This window comes from Gymnogyps californianus, chromosome 4 (assembly GCF_018139145.2).
Source record: "Gymnogyps californianus isolate 813 chromosome 4, ASM1813914v2, whole genome shotgun sequence".
NCBI classification, from domain to species: domain Eukaryota; kingdom Metazoa; phylum Chordata; class Aves; order Accipitriformes; family Cathartidae; genus Gymnogyps; species Gymnogyps californianus.
The window spans coordinates 75,766,794-75,792,803 of NC_059474.1; the positions used below are offsets into that span (position 1 = coordinate 75,766,794).

The window sequence follows — 26,010 nt, forward strand, 5'->3', positions numbered from 1 at the left end:
AAGAGAGGCCATCTTCTACAACACCAAGCACTTCAACCATCCCGACCCGCAGAAGGGGCTCGTGGACGCCTCCCTCCCAAGCAGGGTGCCATTCAGTCAGGTGTGATGAGATCAGATCACCCGGTGGAGGCCCAGGCCTACCTCAAAGAAGAAACCCCCCAGGTGCCTGCTGCTTTGTTCAAGATATTTGGAAATTAATGACCTTTTGTGGTAAAGGCTTGAAATTAAAACACCTACCACAATTGTTATGCTACTATAAGCAAACCGCATAGATACTTTAATGCACGTTTCTGTAACTGCAGATTTAAGCTCCAAACATTGGTAATAAGTGAGGAATTTCTCTTTGCATAAACAGAAAAAAAAATTACTATTGCTTCTAAGCACTTTTTGTGCAAAAAGTGACACGTATTCTTTCTTCATTTTAAATTTATACAAAGAAAGAGAAAAAAGGTAGAATGATTACAATTAAAGCAAATCTTCAAACGCTTAGAAGCATTTTTCTTTGCAACTAAGAACTCGATTTTTTCGGATGCAATACATTTACTCATCAAGGACATGCCAATTGCATATTGCAGTGACAAATTTATTAGAAATGGAGGAAAGCGTTCTTAGTGAATAATTTTGACTGGGAAAAAAGCCCGTATCTATATGTGTTTACATCTACACTCCTGAAAACAGGAGTATCAAGTCACACTACCTGTTCAAAACAATCTTCACATCTTTTATTTGGTTTCCCAAACTCAGAAGTTAAGCAGAGGTTAGAGTGATACGAAAGTACAGAGGCCCTACCTAAGTCACTGGTAAGAAGGGGATTAACCTCCCGTTTCCTCTTTTTCTCGTGCAAGTGTTAGAAGATAAGGAAGCAGATGTGTCGGCCAGCCGGGACTTCAGGAACACTGCAATACTGCAGTGCAGGAACCTGAACAGACCAGGAAAAAAGCAGGAGACTGATTAAGAGTTAACTATGTGGGGGCAAAAAAAACAGTAAAGGTGACCAGTAATGCGGCAGCTTGAAAAGTTTTTGTACATACTTGTTTTACTAACTTGGTGGTAGTAGAAGGCTTACTGTATACTTCATTGGATGGACTGGGCCTGAAGAGCTTATAAAAAGCTCTTACAGTTGAGTAAGACTCATCCTTAACTCTTTGTCCACTTCGTATCACCCCTCTTGTTCCTTTCTAGCAGGGCAAGTCAGACTTCCCTGGCAAAACTTACAATACTTTTTCCTTTAACAGTACAGTATTTAAAATACTCATATTTGAAAAAGAGGCTGATTTACACTACATGAAACCGAGAGAATAACAATCATTACGAGCTACTTTACATTTTAAAGCTTATGTTTTATCTTGTGTAGAAGCATCCAAGCGTACCAGGAAACACTGCAAATTACAGGATTGCATATTATAGTAGCATTTTAGTAATTTTTCATGAGGAATTACGTGCCTACAGACTATACGAACCTCCTTTCAATACTGTATAACTTATCATTACAGCCAAGCTGACAGAGAACCTGACAGTTTGAGATAAGAAACTTCCCTGCCCAAGCAACCGTAATTAAGATCAACATTTTAAAAAAAGGGACACAAGACAGAAGCAATTAAGATAAATAAAAAAAAATTAACTGCCTCAAAATGTTAGCAGCTACCAAGTAAAATAGCATTCGAGGATCCAAGGATTTTCACTTTCTAATCTACTATTTAAGGAGTATCTATACACATGCACATGACATTCCAGTAAGAAGCAGTAAGACTCCATTCCTTCATATAACGGTACCTTTTTGCAGACTTTCTAGAGTAATACAACACAAGTGATCTATCCTTGCTAAAAAAAAAAATTGCTGAGCAGTCACTTTTGAGGGGGGTGTTCTTTGGACTTGGGACAAAAAAATTACAAAAAGCTCCATTTGCTAATGATTAGATGCGATCTGTTCTAGATGATGATCAGCACTTAGGTGCCAGGAGAGAAACGTGCAAACAAAACCCTAAAAAAAATTACCTGGGTTACTCACAGATAACACACCAGACCTAACCTCTCACTCTGTCCTGAGCCTTTCAAATGTAGACAAAATGCACTACCTGCTCCGCTTGTCCTCCTCATGTTTTGTCAGTCTTAGTATGCAGAGGTGTTACCACAGCCTTCACTTTTCAGACAGTGTAACTGAGCACCAAAATAAAATCGATTGCATCTTGGCTGCTGGGTACAACTGGCAGGCTTCAGTCAGAATGACTGCTCCAATTCCACAGAGTAAGCCACAACAATTTTCCAAGACTTTTTTCTTTTTTTGCATATAAACATCATCAAGACTCAAAGATGCACCTGCCAGTAACATTTACAGCTATCTGTTCAAAGCAGCCTTTCAGCTAGCGTGCGATTCCCATTCGTACGACAGACTGCCGCAGAGGATGAAATAACCTCCTCCCAGCAGCAGCACTCCAAAACCCTACCACCACCTTCCCACCTTCCAAGAGCAACCATCAACAGCGAGGGTGATTGTTTCAATTACTGCTGGACAGTCCTACAATATGCTCTGAGTTTATTATGGCACAACACACCCTTGCCTGGAACACAGCAGCAAGCAGGAAGAAGTTGTACAGATTTTGGACCCCTTTAGAAGTAGAAGGGATTTTAAATAAGTCTGGGAAATTCTAGCACAATGAAGCCACTGAAAAGTACAAAATTGGAATCACAACGGTATCTTAATTAGATGATACAAGCTTATTTTCTTTACTAGGCACTGTGTGTAGAAAAACATGAAAGCATTATCACTGTTATGTGAAGCTTTTATCTTGTACTGTAGATCAACTACTCTTCTTGTGCTACAGTACTAGTAGGAATAAAAAGGATTGCAGGATGACAGTGAGATGTATTTTGAATTCCTGTTAACAAGAAAGAAAAAAACCTCACACCTAACTGGTTTTTTACAATTTTTATTGAAAAACATTAAAATCCAAAAATGATCAAGGCCAGTTTTACAATAAATTTAAGACATACAGAATGGCTTACCTGCTATTTGGATTTACTGCAGGAACCTTATTCCAGTATTTTTCTCATGCAATTGCGGGATTAAAATCACATTCTCATTTAACATCAAAATGGATTATTAATAATGCTTTCTTAGGATTTAACCTTAAAATCTGGTTTAAAAAGTCAATTTTCCAAAGGTTAAAAACATTGACACAGCAAGATTCCCCCCTTCACAGAAAAGCTAATAGCTTCCTGTGTCTGGCAACTGGCAGAAATAGACCACAGAGCTCATTTTTCCTTTTTGTTATTCTAACCTGAGAAATTCCTGAAATGCTTCTTACTGGGCTTTCATATTTGGCAACATTACTTTAGTTACATAGCAAAGTGTGATTTCTCATTCTTGTCAGAGACCAGTCTTTCACTACTTATCCCAAAAGACACTCTCACAAACAGGAGTTACGTTAGCATAAATCTGCTTCTGTGAATAGTATGCCCTTTTGGCAAGTTAAACCTTGTTAGTAATATCATCAGAACACTAACCTCAGGATGTCAAGTTCCCATCAGTTGTGTAATTCCTAGTATTGTGCACTTTGAAAATATTTACTTTGGCACGTTATACTTCGTAGCGTAGAGAAGTTGGGTTTTTTTGTGCTTACTCTCCGCCTTACAAAATCTGTCTTTTCTCTCTTCCATTTACTCAAGCCCTTTCCCTTGCCCCCAGTTATCTCCCTTTCTCATAGCTGCAACAGAAACAGGACATAAAGCACACAAATACGTTTAAAATCTGAGACCTAAAAAAGTTGGTGAACAGCCGACAATGGTCTTGTAAAACACTCTTAGCTGATGAATGAGCTTGCAAAATGGAAACCCCATAAATCTTTTAGTATAGTATTCAAGCCTTCAATTTTATATTTGTAAGCTTACTTATATTTGATTTCAAACCCTCCAACATTCAGTGTTTTACTATATTTAAATGCGCGAGTCACTTCACGTTTGCTCCCTATATATATAAAACCAACACTGTCTAAAGAAATGGTGAAAAACCACTTGAAACAAGCAATTTATCTTCCAACAGAATATAACTTCTGTTGCATTTTCAGTAAATTTCTATGTTAAATAATTCGGGTTATTACAAATTGTTGCACTTCAGTTTTACCTGAACTTATCTGATTTTCAAGTGAACTATGACTTCTTCCCAGTTACTAGTCCTGTCTGCCAGACTAAAATTGAAAAGAATATATTTATATAAACTGAGCTTTGTTTGCTTCATACTCTGCCTATTAAAAACCATTACGCTAACCACGGAGAGCAATGAAGTTCTTGATTTGAAAGGTGTAGAAGTCACATATCCTGAGAAATGGCTGGATTTTTCTGTTTGTTTCTGTGTAACTCTGGTCATTACTGTACTAAAATTAATATTGAATTGTTTCAGTTTTCAACTTCTCTGCAAACTAGCTTTAAAAGAATGTTACAGGAGATCACCACAAAGTAAGATGTGGACAGATACCATATACAGCTGATGCATGACAACCTTTTATTCTACTGTAATTTGTTGGCATTTTTGATACCAAAGGAGGAAACAACAGACTTTGGATTTTCTTAAATGCATTCATAATCCTAATTTTTTTATTCTCTATCCAATTAGAAAAACAGTGTTGAAAAATAAGGAGCTACCTTAACCGTTTTGATAACCCTTAGTCTCACATGCATTTTTAATACTATACAGTGAAACTGTATTTTGCATATCAGCGCTGAGTGCACTTTAAAAAGGACCTCTGTTGAAATATTTCCAACAGGTCGTTATAGCACCATAAAATCTGCTGTTGATTTAACTGCTTAGAATCAGACTTTGTGCCACTGCTTCTAAAGAAAAAAGATTACACTTCTATTTCCTCTAGCATTCTAAAAAAAAAAAAACCTACAAGAAAAAGTTTATGTTTCCAACTGAATGCATGTAAACAATTAATTACTAGACACTCCATTTTCACTTATTCCAGCTTTGTGAAACTGATCAATGAATTGCTACATGATTCTTCTGGAATGGCACAGTTTAATTCAGTAGCAGAAAAATCTCATGGACACATTGAATGAAAATGTCTCTCACCCTTCATTGAATTTTGAAAGTCTCTTTTTGCAAGATTTGATGCTGCCCCTTCTATTGTAGCTCATTTTCAATTCATAATAGAGAAAATCAGTGACAAACACAAGAGGCCGAGTGCTGGCAAAGCCATAGTACAACACAACAGGAATAGCAAGGGGACGAGGAAGCAAGAGTACCTGGAACAAAGAGTTCCTGGTACCAAGGTACCTGGAACAAACCAGAAACACACTAAACGCAAGAGGGCATCTTAGCCCTACAGCAAATTTTAAATTCTTTCAATACTTAGATTGGTCTGTTTTCAACTGATACACAATTCAGAATTTATTTAGAATTAAAGGAATACACAATGTGATTAAACATGAAGTACATGAACCGTTCATGCACTTACAAATGCTGCCATTGTTTTTTCACAGGTAAAGCTGAAGCAAGTGGCATTTGGTGGAAATGAAAGTAATGCTGGTACTTTACCATTTTTGATAATTGTTACCTACAACAGTCAAAGCCAGGGACCATCTATTCAACGTTGCAAGAGGCTTGTTTTCCAAATATGAGTTCCAGTAAGTGGAAGTACAAATGAGATCCGTTTGAATATATTATGAAGATTTTTAAACTGCATATTTCTGAAGAAAGCGGTCAAATGCATCATAAATCGCTTGTCTAAAACAAGGAAAAAAGAAGATCACTTGTGTAATTTGGGAAAGGCCAGATAAGTGGCGTATTTCCATCTATTTACAAATACATTTACAAAGCTATCATCACAATTTCAAAACAGCATTCAATAAAAATGTGATATTAGGTAGTCTCTTCTTCACTTATTTCTGGGATCTCACTTATTTCTGGGATCTCTCACTTCAGTCTAGTAATATGTTTCAGGAATGAGTGGTACTGTTTACCAACTTTAATACAAGTGCAAATGTTAATGGCTTAGGAGTTTTCTACTCAAACACATCAGGAAATGGGTCAGAGACATGCATAATTTATAGTTTTTGAGTAACTGTCATAAAATAAGGCTGAACTTTTAAATAGCAATAAGCTAGTGGTTAGGATACCTCGACCCAGTATATTGCTATTCCTTTTTGTTGTTGCTTAGACTTCCTAAATGGGAGGTACAGTCTTACTAATTCCTTATATTTTAAAATTAATAGCACAAGTATTTAACTTTTTAAAACTAAGGAACTGCATTTATATAACTGATATATACAACTGTCTTCAGAAAGTCAACGCCTAGTATTACTAAGGCAAGAATTCATGTATTACTCATTTGCAGTCAAGCTTATATTTTAATTCTCATCTTCAATTGTGTGGGTTTTTTAATTCTCAGAAGACAACATTTGCAAAAAGACAACAGCTGCACAATACAACATAAGTGGTCACTGCTTAAAAAATATTTTCTAGCGTCCTGTGAACAAACTAACTAAAAGGTTTTATAGGAAAACAAGAGTGAGAAGGATCATTCTCTTGCCATTGGTTTACTGAACGATCTGAGCTACATTGCACCTCATCTTTGTTCATAAAATGGAAATGCTGACATTCTCTTTAAATTATTTCAGATCCGGTAACTTGTTCTTCAAAGCAGTATTTGGTATTTGTTGCTTTAGAGTAATTATAGACTTGCTTTTAGAAGAAAAATTATGTGTCTCAAAATTATGGTTTTAAGCTCTCAACTATTTTTAAACTTTCCTGTTTACCTTACCTAAAGAGTCCTTGTTTGAAGAGGTAGGCACTGACATGACCTCCATCCAGATACCTAATTTCACATCCGGGCCAGATTTCTTGAAGACTGCGCACCCCAGTTCGAGGAATATATGCATCCTCCTTAGCTTGTACAACTATGATTAAACTTGGGTCAACTGGAACTAAAGAAAAATAAATCAAAATTGAATTCACCTAAGGTAAGAAATAGAAACACATCAGCTGAGATTTCTGTTGTAAAAATGCTCTCTATTTCTAAAAAAATTAAACTTATCCTAAGCTTTAATAAAATTGTATTTTCTAAAGTCTCCAGCAGAATTTATCTGGTTTTTGACATTACAGTAGTGAGGCTATCAGTAGAAAAACAAAGTAATCAGTCCCCTTCCCTCCCTTAAAGCAGAAAACTTCACAAGTCCTTGAGGAATGATAGGAGAATTGTCTTTCCTCTTATCAACAAAACTCTACAGCATTCAGGTCAGCTCTCCAAGATCTGTTTTTTTTCAGCGAAAAGAACTAGGAGACATCTGAAATTCAATCGAGTAGAAGCTTCATATAATTTTTTTCCTCAAGGAGAGGAAAGAAGACAACTTTTCATATGAGAGGTCAGACAAAGTGCAGTATATGTTCACTTTCTTTTCTGTTTCCTACATGTTTTAGTTACAACATAAAAATCCCAACACATTGTCATATATATATTTATTACTCATAACCAGAATTGCACCAATCAGATTACTAACAGGAATAACACCAAAATGATGTTGAGAAAAATAACACCAAAATGATGTTGAACACAGAACAGTTCTCTCTTCACAAAGAATATGTGTGGTATGGTAAAGAGTGACCAGCGAAGATGTTTGACAATGGGGTGTCACAAAGAATTTAGACCCTCTCCGTTTATATATACTAGATCATGTATAGAGGATATGTAATGCTAAGAGAGATTCTAGTCTCCCATTAAATTTTCCATGAAATCTGAATGTTAGGCAGACTTTCTGAAGCTCCTCTCTAGACACACTCCAAGGACACCCTGGCAGGGGATGCAATGTCTCCCAGAGCATGAAGAGACCTGGGAGACAATTGACACGAAGGACTACATTACTTTGATAAGTGCCTTAGGATCACAGATCCTCTTAAGTTTCAAGAAAGGTCAATGCTTTAGCTAAGTGACACCTGGATAAGTGTCTAGATAAACAAGAATGTCTGTACCTAGAATAAAGTTTACAGGTTTTTTTCTGTCTACTGAAATAACTTTCAAAGCTTTAAGGAAAGCACTTCACTGGTACTTGTCACAAAACATCCCCGGCTAGCAGTGATCTGGGACATGGTCCAAGTCAAGAAATCTATGCTAGTGTGGAAATCTTTGGATTTTTTTTTTTAACATTTACCAGTGGAGTACTGAATGCCAGAATTAAAAAATGAGGTGGCACAGGGTCTCAGTATCAACAATGTTTTGACATTCAAAGACAACTCTGTCAGAAACCTGTCTGAAGTCCAAGTATGTTCTAGGACATGTTGAGAGTCCTCAGTGGGTACGTGCACAGTTGAACCATTTTGTCTGAATGGACTGCCACAAAAGCAATTCCAAGCCCCCACTCCAGCAAAACCCCTTCAATCAGCTCCAGGAAGAAATCACTTGTTTGCATTGCCTGCAAGTGGGCCGTTGAAAGGAATTTGTCCTAGATGCTACGAGACCCAGGTTCATCAGATTTAAGGCTCGCTGGGCTACAGCTCCCTCTATATGCTATGCCTGTCTTGCGAAACACTGTTCACCAGATTGCATCGTCCCAGAAGGATCTCTGTGCATTTTTACTGGACACACTTGTCGAAAAGTATCATTCAAGCTTGGTTCTCAGCTATGTAGGCTACTTTCTATCTGAAGTCAAGATCAGGTTTCTGCTTTATGAGATTTACTTGAATCTGCTTGAAAAACCTTATTAGCAGATTAATTAGATCTCGATATTACTCGCATCACAGATGTTTTGTTCTTTTAAATAATACAAATTTGCACTAACTCATATCTGAAAATAGCCACAGCAAGGCAGAGGAAAAATGAGCAAAGATAGTGAAAGGCAAATTTTTAATTTACTTTATCATTGGTTGGCCATTAAGAAGAAACAGAAAAACAATTAGGAAATGGAGTGGTAAACAGATGCTACTGAATAACACTCAAGATATTTTCATATTTTAGCTAAGGTGCCAGAAGATTTACACAATGGAGAATGAAGAAAATACCCTTCCTTCCATGGTATTTTATTCAGTTTTCAAACTGCACATTAAAACAAATAAATACATACCTGAGAAGTTAGCTACATGGGTACATTCATCCATTACTCCTTTCATGAACCTTAAGGATTCTCTCTGTAAAGTGTCACTCTTCCTTCTTTTATTTATCCTGTGTCCTTGTTGGCTGGTTAAGTTTTTATTGCTATTGCTACTGGTTGAAAATGTTTGATTTATGCACTGCATTTTAGGAGCATCGTGTATTAAGAGTCTTTCTGATGAGGCACTTAGAGTACTTTTATTTGTGGTAAAGCTGTGAACAGCTTCTTTAGACACAGTCTTGTTTGAGGAATCAAGGTTGAACATTCTGGAAGTCACATCCACATCCTCCAGACTGTCCACACTGTCAGGGAAGTTTTTAACAAAGTCTTGTCCCATCTTGAAAGAATCCGTCTAAACAAAGACAACGGGTCATTTATTAACAGTTTCTCCTTTAAACCAGTTATTTTTAAGATCAACTCAATATTAAAAAAAAAAGAAAAAAAAGACACAAACAGCACTGCTCACAGTACTTGTTATTTTCAGCCTGCATGTCACTCAGTTAATTAAATCCTGATCATCATAACCTCTTGATAATTTAATTCTACGTTTCTGTCAGCTTAAAAAATGCAGGAAGTACTTATATATGGTAGCTTATGATACAAACAGTTGTCTGTTTTTAATTCTGTATTAAACTCTGAATTTATAATTGCAGTCATTTAAGCTTAAATTTCTGGGCAAATAACTCATAAAAGCTATGCATTTCTCTGATTTTTTTTTTTTCCACTCTCAAAAGAGCAGTAATGTCTTTTTGGCAAGTATTAAAAAATTAACACTTACAGCAATTTTTCATAGACATGAAGAAAGATAGGCAATAGCAATAAACGTATGTGACCAGGTCTAATCTTAGGTTTAAGACTGAAAAATCTACTGTCTCTAAATATTAGGAAGACACAAGCTGAACATCTTGAAATGTTTCTTCTTTTCATTTTAGAATCATAGAATCATTTAGGTTGGAAAAGACCTTTAAGATCATTAGGTCCAACCGTTAACCTAGCACTGCCAAGTCCACCACTAAACCATGTCCCTAAGTGCCACATCTACACGTCTTGTAAATACCTCCAGGGATGGTGACTCCACCACTTCCCTGGGCAGCCTGTTGCAATGCTTGACAACCCTTTTGGTGAAGAAATTTTTCCTAATATCCAGTCTAAACCTCCCCTGGCACAACTTGAGGCCATTTCCTCTTGTCCTATCGCTTGTTGCTTGGGAGAAGAGACCGACATCCACCTCGCTACAACCTCCTTTCAGGTAGTTGTAGAGAGCGATAAGGTCTCCCCTGAGCCTCCTTTTCTCCAGGCTAAACAACCCCAGTTCCCTCAGCCGCTCCTCACAGGACTTGTGCTCTAGACCCTTCACCAGCTTTGTTGCCCTTCTTTGGACACGCTTCAGCACCTCAATGTCTTTCTTGTAGTGAGGGGCCCAAAACTGAACACTGCATATGAGGTGTGGCCTCATCAGTGTCAAGTACAGGGGGACAATCACTTCCCTAGTCCTGCTGGCCACGCTATTTCTGATACAAGCCAGGATGCTACTGGCCTTCTTGGCCACCTGGGCACACTGTCGGCTCATATTCAGTCGGCTGTCGACCAACACCCCCAGGTCCTTTCCCACCAGGCAGCTTTCCAGCCACTCCTCCCCAAGCCTGTAGCGTTGCATGGGGTTGTTGTGAGTCAAGTGCAGGACCTGGCACTTAAGTCTTGAAGACTTTTGTCTGCTTCATCAGTGTTTCTGGAATGTATTTTACTTAAAAATGGCAAGCACCTAAGTAACTATCTCCACCCCAGCCCCTCTTCTCCTGTCGTAAGATATTGAAAAAGGACTGTCACAAAGCAAAGAATCTCAGGAAAAAAGTTATTTATCAGAATTGGCTAGAAGACAGTGTTGCAACATATACGCAATTCTCAAAAAGTTATCACTCCAATCTAGAAGAGTGGTGAGGCAACAAATTCCCCTTGGGAAGAGTCTTTCAACCCTAGTCAAAAAGAGTCAAGAAGAAAGCAAAAAAAAAAAAAAGCAGATAATAAATTATATTGCGTAAGGAGCAAGAAGCTAATTACAAAAGCTCTACCTCATGTTTATCCCAACTGCCTGTGCAATAAAAGTCTAAAGCTGAGGGAGGGCTAGCATCATACATAGAAACAGAAATAGAGAGACCTAGCAGTCTAAACAAACTAGAAAAGTAACAATGTTGCTACATATTAAAAATATTCTACAGCACTGAATATTTGGAAGCAATTTCTTCAAAGGGCAATACATCATGTTTCTATATTTACACGCCAGGCTATTGGCTTTCCAGGCTATAAAGCCAGTTACTGGGAAATATTATCTACAGTTTCAATGTTTTGATTGAATTCATTTTATGTTGCAGATTACACTAAGTGTGGTCACAGAAAAAAACTTGTAGCAAGGGCTATACTTAACACACATTATAGAACGAAAATATTAGCTTCTGTTCTTCAGAAGGTTTTCCTTCAAAGACTAAATTTATCAAAAGCATAGGGAAACAAGAGGCAAGCATGTTTTAGCTAACAATTGGCTACTTTTACTGGAAGTAAAAAGAAGTTACATTATTTGTTAGATTTGCACATGTAAATATTAGCAAATAGGGAAAATAAACTATACTTACACCACAGTATTCAAGCATTTGAATGATTTCTTCTTCATAAACAGTTTGTGTAAAATACTGTTTCTCTAGCTCTCTCCAGTTCACTGCCTTGCTCAACACACCCTGAGGTTAAAAACACAAGCGTCCAGTACACAAGTAAAACCCAGAGATCATTCTAAAATAATGATATACAGAGAAAATGGATCTTTTCCTCTCCGTGACTTGATTTTTCCAGTGGAATTCTGCGCAAGTTTCCAGATAACCCTTAGAATTATTGTAATCAAAGCATAAGAACACATTATAACATAGGACATGGAAACCCACCTCCCTTTAAAAAACATACAAATGAACAAAAAAAAAAAGGGAAAAAATAGAAGGCAGAAAACAGTCCCACTCTGGGTTTACACACATCTAGACTGGGCTAAACCAATGATGGGTGTCAAAGCCAGTCTCTTCATTCACCTACCCCGGCAGCAGTAGTGAAAACAGGTACCCCTTATGGTAGTAGCAGCATTATTACCCAACTATTTAAGCCAGGCTTTGAGCAGAAGAAAACATGTTTTCACGGCTTGCTTCCTCACCTTCCCACATTCAGACCAGGACTCTAATCATTGTCCCACAAACCAGCCGCAGCCCCTAATTTGGTACATGACCCACTGAAATAGCTCAAAGCTACCTTCCTTGTCATGCGTTGTATATCCTGAGCAGGAAGGGGGGGTTTTGCCACTAGTCACTAATAGAGGCCGAAGGGTGATGAAATGCCCTAACTGAAAAGGTGAATGTGGCCAACCCAAACCTTTTAACTTACATATCTAATTACATTCTAGTACGTTAACAAAAATATATGTTAATTACCGTAGTAAAGACTGCAGAAGCTGTTGACCAGGAAAGACACGGAATCAACGGCAGTGGTTTAGGCCAGTTTGTCACTGCCAGTGAAGCCATCTAGAATCAAAGGCACTTATTACATATTTTAATATTGAATTCACAATATGGTAAAAAGAACTCTCTCACCTTCGATTTATTTGTTTATACAGTATCAAACAAATACGCAGTGCCAAAGCAGTTAAGGACTGTGGCAGTTGGCTATACTTTCACCTATTTAGCAGATACAGCCTATTCTTCAGTGATTTCCCTAACAATAAACATTGCTCTGGATAGGACTAATTTCAAGGCTGAAAGGGTTTTTGTTCTAAGAATTCCCAATGGAATATTTATTCTGACCTTTTAATTGTTTAAAACCATGAAAAACACCTATAAAGCTTTTCATCAAGCTCTTGCAAGCTTATTTCAAGGCAAAATGAAAGCAATCTACAAGAAGGACTATTTAAATGAAAGCAATCTACAAGAAGGACTATTTAAAATCCTATACTTTTTAAATTTGTATACGGGAAACAAAATGTGGAGCAGAAGTAGTTCAGCATGTTAAGTGGACTCTTTTTCCGTCCTTTAAAGTTTAGATTATTACTTTTACATCAGTTCTCAGAACACATTTTTGTGGATATTCTGTTTATCCCAGAAAAAAAACAGAGCAAAGAAGCTCAACATTCTGAAGTTCTCTATATGGTATGTTCTTGACAAGTTTTATTGCTCTAAATGGAACAGCAGTGTAAACCTCTTAATACAAAATACTCCACATCTGTGCCAGGTGTTCTAATAAATGGATTTATACAACTGAATTATAATTCCAATTATTTTTTATTAAGAAAAAGTTACAAGAACACCACATATCTGTGTTCTGATAGCCAGAACATCTGAATTCTTTCTTCTTAGTTTCAGCTCTCCCCATCAGTAGAACTGAATTAATGTTACCTACCTTCTGTTGTAAAACACATTCTACAAATGATCATCATCAAATATGATTTCTTTCCCTGGTTTTAAATTGTACCAGAAGTCCTATAAGTAAGTCAGGACTAGCCAAAAATGTATCTTCCTGGACTAAGAAAAAAAATTTCAAAGGAGTTTCCAAACTCGCTCTCTCAGATCTTGCCCCCTTCTATACCCATGCTGTATATGACCATTGGTATAGAACACAGTACTCAGTTATTCCCATAACATTTGCACACCATTTGAAGTGTCCTGCACGGTTAGTGGTGCATATACCGGTTTGAGAATTCCAATCCAACTTACAAATAAGACAGGGAAGACATGTTTAACACAAAAGTTTGTTTGTTTCAGCAGGGTGATCTTTATGTAAATCAAAGGTGCTTTGTACATTTACGACATTTAGAGTTACAAAATTGTGCTTTGGGGGAAAATTATTTTCCTTTCAGTAGACACTACCATTACCAACATTATTTACTTAGCTCCTAACAACAAACAAACAAGGATCAGCAAAACAGAGGTATGTTGTTTTAATAACCTTTGTACCTATGTCTCACAGACCAATGACTATCTGTAGAGACACAAGCAGTAATATTTTAACTGTGTATTAGTCTTTCAAGCATCTTACTAATACACTGCTGGTTTAGTTTGAATATGCACACTGTCATACACAAAATGTTATCCACCTCACCACAGAAATCTTCTCTAATCGATACCAATGATTGGGGAAAAAACAGATGAGTTAAGAACAGAAGTGACACCAAAAGTCACCTCAGTTACAACGTGCCTACAAAGAGGAGGCATTTCACACAACACATTTAAACACAAAAGTTTAAGCAAGAAGAATGGAGGAAAAGAGGGAAAACTAGCAATTGATCAGTACAGACCTTCTTTCAGAAAACATTTCTCCCCCCCCTCCTTGTGGAAAAAACCATAATTATGTGAGAAGCTTATATTCTTATTAAGCCTGTCAAGAGATGGCTGACAAAGGGCTCTAGGATTTGTCAGTACTTATTGAGGATTATACTAATTCAGCACCACAGAACATTAAAATTGCCAACAATTTGTTTCTCATGACTCTAAATGTTTATTTTAAAGTACTTCTGAGAGGAACACTATAAACCAAATTATTTCCATATGCTAAATGACCAAACGAGAATTTAAAACAAAAATTACTGAACAGGAAATATAAAAGCTTACATGTCCTCCCATGGATATTCCAGTCATCCCTAGCGGTCCATAGCCTTCTCTCTCTAGCCAGTGCAAAAGAGCTGCCGATTCTAGAACAAGAGCTCCTCCCATCACAAACAGGTCCGAGACATTTTTTAAACATGACCGTCTTTTCACCCCAGAAAAGGAAAATAGAGGATTTATTTTCTAAGATTAGATTTTCACAGTTCTCATCATTCTATACATACTTTTATACAAAGTCTGATCACAATCCCAGAGAATTTTGGAGCTGAACTCCTGTTGATTCAACAGGACAAAAAGCAAGTCCAGATTCTCTGGCACTTGTACTTTTTCATCTAAATGAGGACTAGAAATAAGACACCTGCTAAGCTTCTAATGTAATATCACTGACAGCCTGGTCTTCTAGAAACAGATATTACCAACATTAGAATCTCATTAGTAGTAATCTTCTGTCCTGTAAAGTTATAGTGGATCTTTCAGAAATAGAATCAAAGTGATACAGTCCTAGACATACACTATCTCATTTGCAGAAACAATCCTTTTTTCTTTTTTTTTTTCTTATTTACCTGTTTCACATCACTGAAAAATTGCACACAACATTTGAAGAGCAATCAGTATGCCAGCTTTGGAAGCACTCATCAGTGTCACTGTAAGACTGAAATTGTAAAGTGGGAAGTTTGTCACGGTACTAAGAAATTCATGTAGTGTACTGCAAAGCATTAAAACACAGAAGAAAAAAAGTAGAAAGCTATTCAGCTGAACCATCAGAGGGACTGTAAAAAGTGAAAAAAAATGTATTTTACAGAGCAATTACACCTCTAATTTGGGGAGGAGGACTGTGTATTTTCAGTATCACACAGTCAGGTTACAAAAGGCTCCCGGCCTCTTCTGCTAGCATACAAACACATTTGAGGCACTCTGAAGCACAAGGACAAAGCTTACCGTGCAAGCCACAGGAGAAATGAACATAGCTGCTGCAGACCAGTATTTATAGACTAACGCAATTCTTTCCTACAGCTTTGTTATGAGATTCCTCAGCCCTCTCCAGCTGCTATATTTATTAAACATTGTTACTAGCATATTAACTAAAACCACTGCTGCTGCTTTGTAACCTTGTATCGAAGAGTGACAATTACTGGTCGGGGTATTAGATTGAGCACTCCCCTTTCGAAGAACCCTTCTCAACATCACGCATATATGAAGCTCTCAAGCTAGACAACTGAGAACGGAGTTAGAAATATCCTCGCCAAAATATTTAATTTATTCTTCTGCATCAGATCCTCAGTAACTGGAAAAAAACCCACCAATGGATGTATTCCAGCACACACTCTCTACTGTCACTCTCCTATAATCTTACAGTTCTAAATGCAATAATAAATATATATATATATGTTTAAGCAGTTTTCCTATCAAAAAAGCAATTTTACAACAATCATCTTAGTTGGTAAACATAATTTGCTTTCTTTAAAAAGTGGTTCTTATGTCAAAATAAATAAAATTCAGCATCTGCTTTGGAAAAAACCTAGAAACTACTTTTTAATTAAAATTTTCTCCATAAAAGTAATTTTTTTACGCTTTTGGATTTAGGAAATCCAAATGCCGAAATCTAAATAAAATCTAGAAAATCTAAAATGCTGCAGTGTGAGACAGTGCTCCTGGTGAAGTCCTAATAGAATGGACAGGTTTAAAAATAAATCACCTTCTATGCGTCTTCTACTCATGTTAAATGTCCAAGTTAGGATTAAAAAGGATTAAAACACCAACTCACATTTGGACTTTAAGAAATATTGCTAGGCTGAAACCACAGCTTTGCTTCAGACACATATCTTGCTGAATTCTGTTTATACTCCAGTGGTTTGGAAAATGTGAAAAGCAAAAAGCCAGGACCGCCTAATAAGGCTTCTAAATTCACATTTAAGAAACTGACTCTGGGAGCAAGTCCTGTAAAATACTGAATATTGCATAGTTTCCACTGACTAACAAACAAGCAACACCAGATTTATTTACATGTCTGACTGTAAATCCTTAAAATATCTCAGAAAAGCAAAATCTTAGCAATTATAACAGGAAAATACACTATCTGACCAAAGATTATTCACAGTTGACTGAAATATAATTGCAGCATTTGTACATGCACAGTTGTGAATCAGGAAAATAAACTGGTACTCGCTTGCATTCACACAACTGGCTTGCATCTCACTCTATACTGCAAGTTCACCTTGTGCAAACTTTCCTGATCACTGTGATCTCTTAACACAAAAAATGACAAAGCAGTCTAGACAATTTCACATTAGCAGGTTACAGTGATCCATGCTTGGCATTTTTTTTTTCCTAATAAGCTATCGAAGTTTATACTACTTGGAGCTTCTTGAGGAAAAAAAAAAAGTGGTATTTTGAAAAGACAGTATCCATGAATGTAACGGTAATACTTACAATTGATCCTTAGGTTTTCTACAGCCATGTAGAAGACTCAAGTTAAAGAAAGTAAAAAATTTCTATATAAAAACTGGCAATTAAAACAAAAAATAAAGTAAAATAAAATAAAATAAATCACATACATAAATAGCATGGATTAATTAAAATTTGGAACTTAAATCCCAAATGTTTAACTGGAACTAAATCAATTAACTAAAAGGAATCGTATCAGTACTTTGATCAGTACACAGATTCCTATCAGAACTTTTACTCTAATGACTACAGTAAGAAGCCGTAGAAGACATTTTCAGAAAATCAGAAAAGCAATACTTGGTGTAAAAGTAGCATACTATATTAACTGTGTTCCGCATTGTGTTTCATGCAATGGTCATACTTTGCTCTTTGCTTCTATCCACTGAAAAGTCCACTGGAAATTGATCCACAAAGTAGATATTACACGAGTGTGGTAAGTCTTCTACCTTCTGGAGAGAACGTTGAGAGTAAGTATCTTGCTTTCCACAAAAGGATATAATAAGGATTTTCTAGCAATAGGGAAGCCATACAGGCTTCTTTAATCATTGGGCGTGCCATTAATGTGCGTCTCCTCCAGAAGTGCTAAAGATAAGATGTACGAACACATATTAAGATAAAATCTGATTATTTTAATTTCTCAATAACAAACAATTTTACATTTTACATACTCACATGATCTCCAGTGCCTGCTAAATGAATGCACACAGGTCTGTGCTTGCTATTCCATCTTCTGGGTATGATGAACTGAAATCTATGAGAAACAAACACCTATTTTAGTAAAGTAAGTACATCTATTTACAAGCTGCGCCAGAGAAATTAATGTAACAAAAAAAAAAAAAAGAAAAGACAGAATAAAGTATTTTCGTAACCCATGCAGGCAAACTGCCAGCGATTCAGCAATATCATTTTTCATAAACACATTTAGCAAAGAAAGGAATCTGAAAGTAGGACAGAATAAATGCCAAACAAGAAAAGGAGCCAAGCTGAAAGATCATGTTCCTAAAAAAGACCACTACCTCATTATCACAATTTAAATTTTGCAGAGTGGAGAAATGGAACTTCAGATGATAGCAGCCTAAACAAGCACGACTAGCTCTCCTAGGCAGCATTGCTATTTTTCTCCTGAGGGCACAGTAGCTGAAATTGAAGATTAAGATGAGCAATATATTTAAATTAAAAAAAAAAAACAAAAAACCAACACAAAAACCGTGAAACTATTCTATACACCCAACATCAATCACTTAATGTCTTCTGCTGCTACTCAAGTTATTTACAGTCTAACTACTGGGAAAAAAAAAATCACTTCTGAGCCACTAGTATTTTCCCCACAAGATGGAGCACTGTTACCTACAATAGTGTTACACTTCGGAAAAAAATATTCATACAATGCATGATGATCTTAAGGGAAATTTGTAGAGCATTTCAAAACTGTAACAATACTGTCCAACGTAACAATTCGCATAACTTGACTACAAACTGTAAGAGAACATAGATAAGGAAACAATCTTATACTATATTTTCCAATATGGTACTAATTTGTCCAATAATGTTAAGAGACAGTTTCTTTCTCTAATCAATGGAGAGATGGAAGAGAACTGATATTTTGACTATCAAACTTTTTCTGACATTCCTTAGTGTTACATGTTTAAGTACACATAAAAACACCAACCAGTAACATTGATAAAATTGACAATGCCAGTATCAACTTGAGCTGGCAAACTTTTATGTTTAATTTTTAAGTTATTAAACAAAGCTTGGGAAAAAAATTCCATCATGAAAGTTTAGCTCAAAACTAAAAGCAAAACAGAAATTATGCTCCCTTTCCAAACTCACTCCTCAACTGCAAAGCAGTGTTAGTGTGAAACCAGCAAAAATGCCATTAGGTATCTTCTGGCTATTAGGGATCATCCAGCTTTCTGTGAGGATGCTTTTTTTTTTGACTTGCCAAGTAAGAAAGGCAAGTTTCCAGATTCTCTTGCTACAATTAAATGAACTTACTACTTCAGTACACATACAATATTTTTGTATTCAATGTAAACAGAAGGCTGGAATGGTTCCTTCAAATACAATATAACATGCTGCTTTCATGTAAACAGCTTCTCCCGCTACGTATAAAAAGAACAACTACTGTCCTGGCTATAGTATCCTTCATTTCCAGCATCCTGCTCATTTGGAAAAAAACAAACAAATAATTTTAAAAAGTCTAAGGTATTCCATAGCTTTATGCAATATGACTCCTACACTCAAAAAAAAAGTCCCCTAGCAAAGCATGTCCTTTGCTAGGAGACTTTTTTTTTAATTTACACACAGATTAAACTATCACATGAATAAGATTTATTTTCACTTTTGAGATCAAAATCTATTTCAACACATTAGTACAAAAAACAGTTTGAAATATTTTACAGATAATTTGTATTACAATAAATTAGCTTCACAATAAAACTACTTATAGACCATTTTTATTTCTCTGTAGTACTAGTTTCAGAAAGGAAATACCACTTGGTTTCTCTTACCTTGCTACAAGAGATTCAACTGGCAGGATACCTGGGACATAATGAGCCAACGGGGAAATGAAGTGCCCCTCAAGGATTTTACAGTCAGATTGCTCCTCAACCTACAGAGAGAATGCGATGATAGCAGTATATTTCATATCAGTGTTTAACTTGCTCTGAAAGCCAATCTCTTAAAGTAGAAGAATTTGTTATAGAATGAAAATGTACTCAAAAAAACCCCAAAGCTGAGGACTATTTCAAATATGGGGATACATGTTATCAACACAGTCAAAACATTTGTTTCAAACTTTGCTTTTATTAAATGACCTATTAAAGGAATCAAGGAATAAAGTGTAATGCTGTCCCATTTTAAATAACTTCCATAACACATACTAAGTTTCGAGCGTTTTTTGAGCTTTAAGATCTGACATCGCACCCCCCCAACTATTGTACTACTGGCGAAAAAATAAAACAGTATCTGTACAGCCACTGCTTTATTCTCTCAGTTTCCTTCCGTTCTCTGCTAGTAGCCAACATGACTGCTCATTTTCCCATCTCTTCCAACCCCGTTTCACATTTTTGCCATTGCCTCCTAATTCTATCCACAGCAGCTCAACGAAAAAAAAAATCAAAACAGCAAACTGTTAAAGTCTTTAGCTTGCCACAGCATTGACCACCAACGCATTTATTTGACTTTAGAACTACTCTTCATTTCTGACCCCCTATTCACACTTTCTAGATTGAAAAGTCTTCAGGGCAATGATTACTTCTATCTGCACACCTTACTTGGAAGCACAGGGCCTCCTTTTTCCAATCGAGAGCATTTGAGAACTCACACTACGTTGGTTTCTTTTGCCTCTACAGCCTCACTGCCTCTTCCCTTACAGATAAATTCTAATGTCCTTTTCTTGATACAGAGCAACAGGGAACACCAGTTAAGTCAGTTAATGCCACCTGTTAGAAAAGTGGTGATCAGCAAAAGCTAACTGAATATTGTCAGAGGTGCACTCACCACCCTATCTCTATGTACTCCCTAACTCAAGTCCCCAGTTGCCAATCCCAGCAAGTCATGCTGTGATGATGTCAGACATCAGGAAAATGTACATTCACATGACATCAAGATTCAATTCTTCTATCCCATAAAAGCAGCCTGGTAAGTACTAAGTTGATTTCACCTTTATATACCATCAGGAAAATAAATTTAGTTAAACTGCATCATCTCTTGCTTTTAAGTACCTTGTCAATGAACACTGGGTAATCTCTCGAAACGAGCGTCTGGCATTTTTCCCTGTTTCCAATAATCTTTCTGAATTCAAATATTCTGTTGAAAGGAAACAAGTAGAGAAGATTCAACTTTTAATCTAAAAAAAAGAGAAGATATATATATATAAAATTTCAGGAGCTAAAGTAAGCCACAAAGAAAATAAAAGTTATGAAGCCAGCTTTGCATTTACAGATTAATCAGGCTACCATAGGGTAGGTATATAAGAATGTTTTTAAGTTAAAAAAAAACCAAAACCAAACTCAGGTACATTGCTTGCAGTTGCACAGCTCTTAAATAGTATTTTACACCTGACATGTTGAAAACTTATGCCATTTTTCAGGGCCAAATGAAGACATAGCAACCTCCTACACTTACACATCCTTGTAGCCACACCGGGGCAATACAGACCGAAGGGGTGAAAAACAGGCTGGACTGCCAATATCAAAGTGTAGTTGCTAATGATCTGAAGTCTAGCCGGAAACAAGTTACTAGCAGCACTTAGGGAGGTTAATGAATGACACAAACTGGAAGGTGAGGTTGATAGCTGGAAGGCAGGGCTACCATTCAGAGCAAGCTGGATAAGCTGGAGACACAGGTCAACAAACATCCTAAAGCTCAACAATAAAACTGCAAAATCTTGCACCTAGGACAGAACAGCTCCATGCAACAATACAGGCTGGGAACTTCCCAGGTAGGTAGCAGCTCTGCAGGAAAAGGCATGGGGTTTCTGGTGGACAGCAAACTGAACACGAGTTAGCAGCACATCCTTGCAGCGAGGAAGACCAATGGCATATCCTCTGCACTTAGCAAGAGGGCAGCCAGCAGGTCAAGGGAATGGGGTTTGCATTGCCTGGGGAACAGAAGGCTAAGGGGCAAATCTAGTTGTTTTCTTCTGCTGCTTAAATGGGCTGCAGAGTCTTACAGAGAAAATGAAACTAGACTTTTCTCAGAGGTATACAGTGAGAGGACAAGAGGCAACGGTTGCTGCAACTTAAGAAATTCCTACTGGAACACAGTGATTTTTTTTCCACAGTGATAGTGGTTAAGCACCGTAAAAGATTGCCCAGGGAAACTATGAATAATCTCCATCCTCAAGGGACTTTCAAAACTCAAATGGATGAGGTGCCAAGTGACTTGAATCAACTAAGACATTACCTTTGTTTCCAATAGGGATTTGGACTAGATGCCCTCAAGATTGACCTCTCATCCTTAAATACTCTGTCCTAAGAATAACTTGCTCATTCTTATGTGTAAACACACATTCTTATGTGTGTAAACACACAACCTGTTGTTACCTGATGTTACCTGACCAACTAAAACAGCAGATTTGGGTGGAAAGTACGGAACAACAGTATAACAGGAATGATCTGTTCACCTTCCCAACACCAGAGAAAACCAAACCAAAAGGACGGAAAGAAAATCCAGTTTACTACCATATCAAAAATAGCTCTACCATATAGCCTTTGTTTTTCTTATAGAGAACAGCAAGTACACTAAGTATTTCTGAGAAAATAAGGGTAAAAGTATGAGACGTGAGTGTGGAGGGTAAGCTAAATGAAGAGATGTTTTGCTTGACACTAAATCCTCTAAAAATACTGCACTTATTTCCTCTGTAGTTAGGAGGATACTGAAGGCTAAATCTTGCATGTGTTGAGGAATTTCAACTCTTGCTAATGAGTTGAGGATAAAGCATTAGGATATCAACAGTCATCACATCAAGGGTGTGCACATAAAACTTCAGATTACATCTAGGCAGGTAGTCTGTAATTCAATCTCAGTTAATGCTTGAAGTCTAAGAAATTTAATAATTTCTTCTAATAGAGCTTCACAGTGATCAGTTTAAAAAAAAAAAAAACTACACTGACACTGTTTCTGGCATGATAGAGCATGCATACTAGGGAGTGGTACTCCCTCCTCCCACTCGCCAGCGTGAGGAGGCAGGAGGAGGTGGTATTCTTCCTTCTTCCTCTAGGTGAAGCCAGGCTGCTGTGGAACAGCTCATCTTCTTCCCATTCAGAGGCAATATATAGAACAAATTCTGCTTCCACTTTTCAGACCAGCAAGCCTGCCTCATGTTTCCCCCACAGCTTTTGATCTCACGTGAGAGGTTTTTTCCCCCCTACGAAAAAGGAAGAGCCATAGCTGATACCATTATTACTACCAGCAATGCTTCTTTATTGCTGTTTGACGTTAGCGTGATTACCCTTATACACCCCACGCAAGAGAAAAGCCTTGCCTAGTATTGCCATAGCTAACAGTAGAATTAGTCAGAAGTTCCCCTGTACAGATAGCAATTGCGTTGGGGGGAAGACGGGGATGGGGGAGTGAAACTTCATCATGTCTCACCAAGAACCTAAAAGTTTTTAAGAGAGGGTTTTGATAACATTAAAATGTCCCATTTCAGATACACACACACGTAACAGAATATAGAAATGCTGCAATGAAAACAAAAACTACATTTTTTTGCTTATTCCAACAGAGGTAAACGAAACATTTTAAAGATCCAACATTCTCATTTTGCAGGAAAGTCTGCTATTTGAAGAGAAAAATCAACTGAAGACAGACATACAAAGCAATCCAAGCGCCATTTCAAGATGAGATGTTTCACTTGGACTTAAAAACAAAAAACAACTCCCCACATAACTCCACTGCTATCCACAGTGAACAAAATTTTATTTCAGGTTTTTTTTTTTACATTTTCTTTATTGATTTTCAAATACATAAGAATTAGCTTATTAAATGCAGATTTATTATTTCCTATTTAAATACTACATGAGGCAGAATATATATACTCAGTCACTTAATTTTCAAACTTAAGAAATGCGAGTGCTCAACTTCCAGGTGTTACTCTTAATAATAACTAATAAAAATCAGCAAATATTTAAAAATTAAGAGGTACTTCCATTTTCTTATTATTTTCAAGACATCTAAAAAGAATGATTTTACTACTTTGGGCTACGACAGAAACTTCTGATTACATCTTATACTTTTAAAGCTCATTATTATAAAGGAGTTACAGAAAGCTAGCAAGATCCTCCTTAAACAGAACAATTCCTCTACAAAAATTCAGCAAGTTTTGTTTTTAGAAAACACTTCCAGAGATGCTACTTGAAGTATGTTATCATGTATGCATAAGTGAAAAGTGTAATCGGACACATATACATTCTCTCAAGAAGAGTCTCTTTAAACACAAACATTTAGCAAATCCTTTTAAGACTTCTTTTAAATCCAGTTCCTCCCTTGGTATGGAAACACATGACTTCCTGAACAAAACAAAACTTTAACACTTTTTTTTTTTTAAATACAGGATAGTAACAACTGTTGGTACTTCAAGGGTTGTTTTTTTCTTTTAATAAGAAGTATTGTTTACGCTGTTTTTTAACACGTCACCTTTTCAGATCCTCTGGCTTTCCCCATCCTCTGATGAAAAGTTTAGTGAGGAGAAGCTTTCTGTACAAGACGTCTAATTTACTTACACCCATTAGCAGCAAACTGACATCTAGAAAAAAGAACAGGTAAAAACAAGGCAGTTAAAGGGGCTGAGTGGTGAGTTCATTGATTGTAACACAAAGTAGGTTCTTATTCTGGTATCTGTATTAATGAAAAGCCATACCATTTTATTCCAAGGAAGTTAACCTTGACGTTCAGGTCAATTCTTTTCATTTTAAGCAAAATACAAAGGCAGCTAATACAAACCCTAGCGTTTTTAGGAAAATGGAATTTAGGAGTAGGAATTTAACATGCCTAATAACACCAGAAATTTATTACATAATTGATCACAAGCCAACTGAAGCGGCACATAAGGTCACAGAACTACATCTTCAACCAGTCCTAACTGTATTTTATTTGAACCGATAAAACAAAGAGTGGCATTGATCTCTGTCCTGTCAATATAGCTATGACAGCAAAAACTTTTCAGTCAACATGGGCTTTCACAAACACATCTTGGAATGGAAGCTTGAAACTATATTTGGTTTTAAACAACTAGAAGACTAGATCTCTAACTACGTAATTACTTGTTTATAAAAAAGAAAAAAAAAAAGTAGCTCCAGTCACTGATGCAGAGAAAGCTTATTTTTGTAAATTTGTCTTCATTCGTGTCTGAAATGTATATCCTCACCCTTATTTTATCCATTCCTTTCCAATTTTCGCCAACTCATTTCTTACGGTTTTGAAAATGATGCTCCCACTCCCTTCAGGGAAGAAATCGCGCCATCAAAATCCTTACCAGTATCATTTCTCTTTCAGCAAATACACTAGCTCAAATATAGCTAAAGCCAACATGATTTTAGGCAAGCTGAGTATTATTTTCAAAGCAATACTTACTGAAGTGAACAGGGAGCCACTACTGTGCTCTTCCAATGAGGAAGGAAGGAAGGAAGGAAAAAAAAAAAGAGAACTCAAATCTGGTTTCTCGGTCAGCAGGATACAGGTTATTCAATTAAAAAAAAAAATCCGGGATCTGTGTACACCTAAGAAAACAACAGATTTAATCATAAGACTTGGTTAGTAAGTTACCTTCAACCATTTTCTAGTATTTCCAGATCCCTCCATACTAAATGGTCTAAATAACTTCATCACACTCCAAATTAGTGTAATTTAATACATGGGGTTTTTCCATTTTAATCCAACGTTCATTTATTCTGCCACACTTTAATATGGTCATTCTTAAAATAAACTTGTCTGAATATAACAAGTTTAAATTGTGGTCAGATTAATAAATTCCTTTGCACTTCTAAAAAGTCAATACTTAAGAACCAATATACAGAAAAAAGAAAAACGCTTTAACACCTAGACTAAGTTACTATCAAAATAGAAATTATAGACAACTTAAGGTACTTGAATACTAGAACAAGCATCCTAGAAAGCCACAATCATTTTATGTTAAGTCATTACAGGGCAGAAATAAATACCTGAAATCACCAGAAAGTCAAAGTGGGGACCTTCTATTTTAACACTGTAGAATGTGTTAGTTCCTACTCCACCAGTCCCAAACAGCTGACTGTGTAATCTTATTATTCTGATCCATATCTGCTTGGTCTAATAGAACCACAACCTCAATACAAGCTTTTTCCTTGCCCACTCTGGAGATACCCATTGACCTCAT

General features: G+C 36.6%; 1 protein-coding gene across 2 annotated transcripts; it reads right to left on the reverse strand.

Moving 5' to 3' along the window:
* Window positions 1-2,919: 2,919 nt before the first annotated feature.
* Window positions 2,920-25,885, reverse strand: ABHD18 (abhydrolase domain containing 18). Of its 2 annotated transcripts, XM_050896023.1 has the most exons (15): window positions 25,817-25,885; window positions 25,230-25,375; window positions 24,294-24,402; window positions 20,876-20,960; window positions 19,661-19,761; window positions 19,285-19,309; window positions 17,820-17,915; window positions 17,645-17,729; window positions 17,133-17,160; window positions 14,709-14,847; window positions 12,540-12,629; window positions 11,706-11,807; window positions 9,052-9,430; window positions 6,759-6,921; window positions 2,920-5,722 (listed from the first exon to the last, which is right to left on the reverse strand). In XM_050896023.1, exons 3-15 carry the CDS (start codon window positions 24,383-24,385, stop codon window positions 5,671-5,673), a joined length of 1,437 nt encoding a protein of 478 aa, XP_050751980.1. In that variant the 5' UTR covers window positions 24,386-24,402; window positions 25,230-25,375; window positions 25,817-25,885; the 3' UTR covers window positions 2,920-5,670. The 2 variants fall into 2 exon arrangements, with proteins under 2 accessions (XP_050751980.1, XP_050751981.1); XM_050896024.1 differs by lacking the exons at window positions 17,133-17,160; window positions 17,645-17,729; window positions 17,820-17,915; ... (4 more) ...; window positions 25,230-25,375; window positions 25,817-25,885 and adding an exon at window positions 15,266-15,313.
* Between the last annotated feature and the right edge of the window lie 125 nt (window positions 25,886-26,010).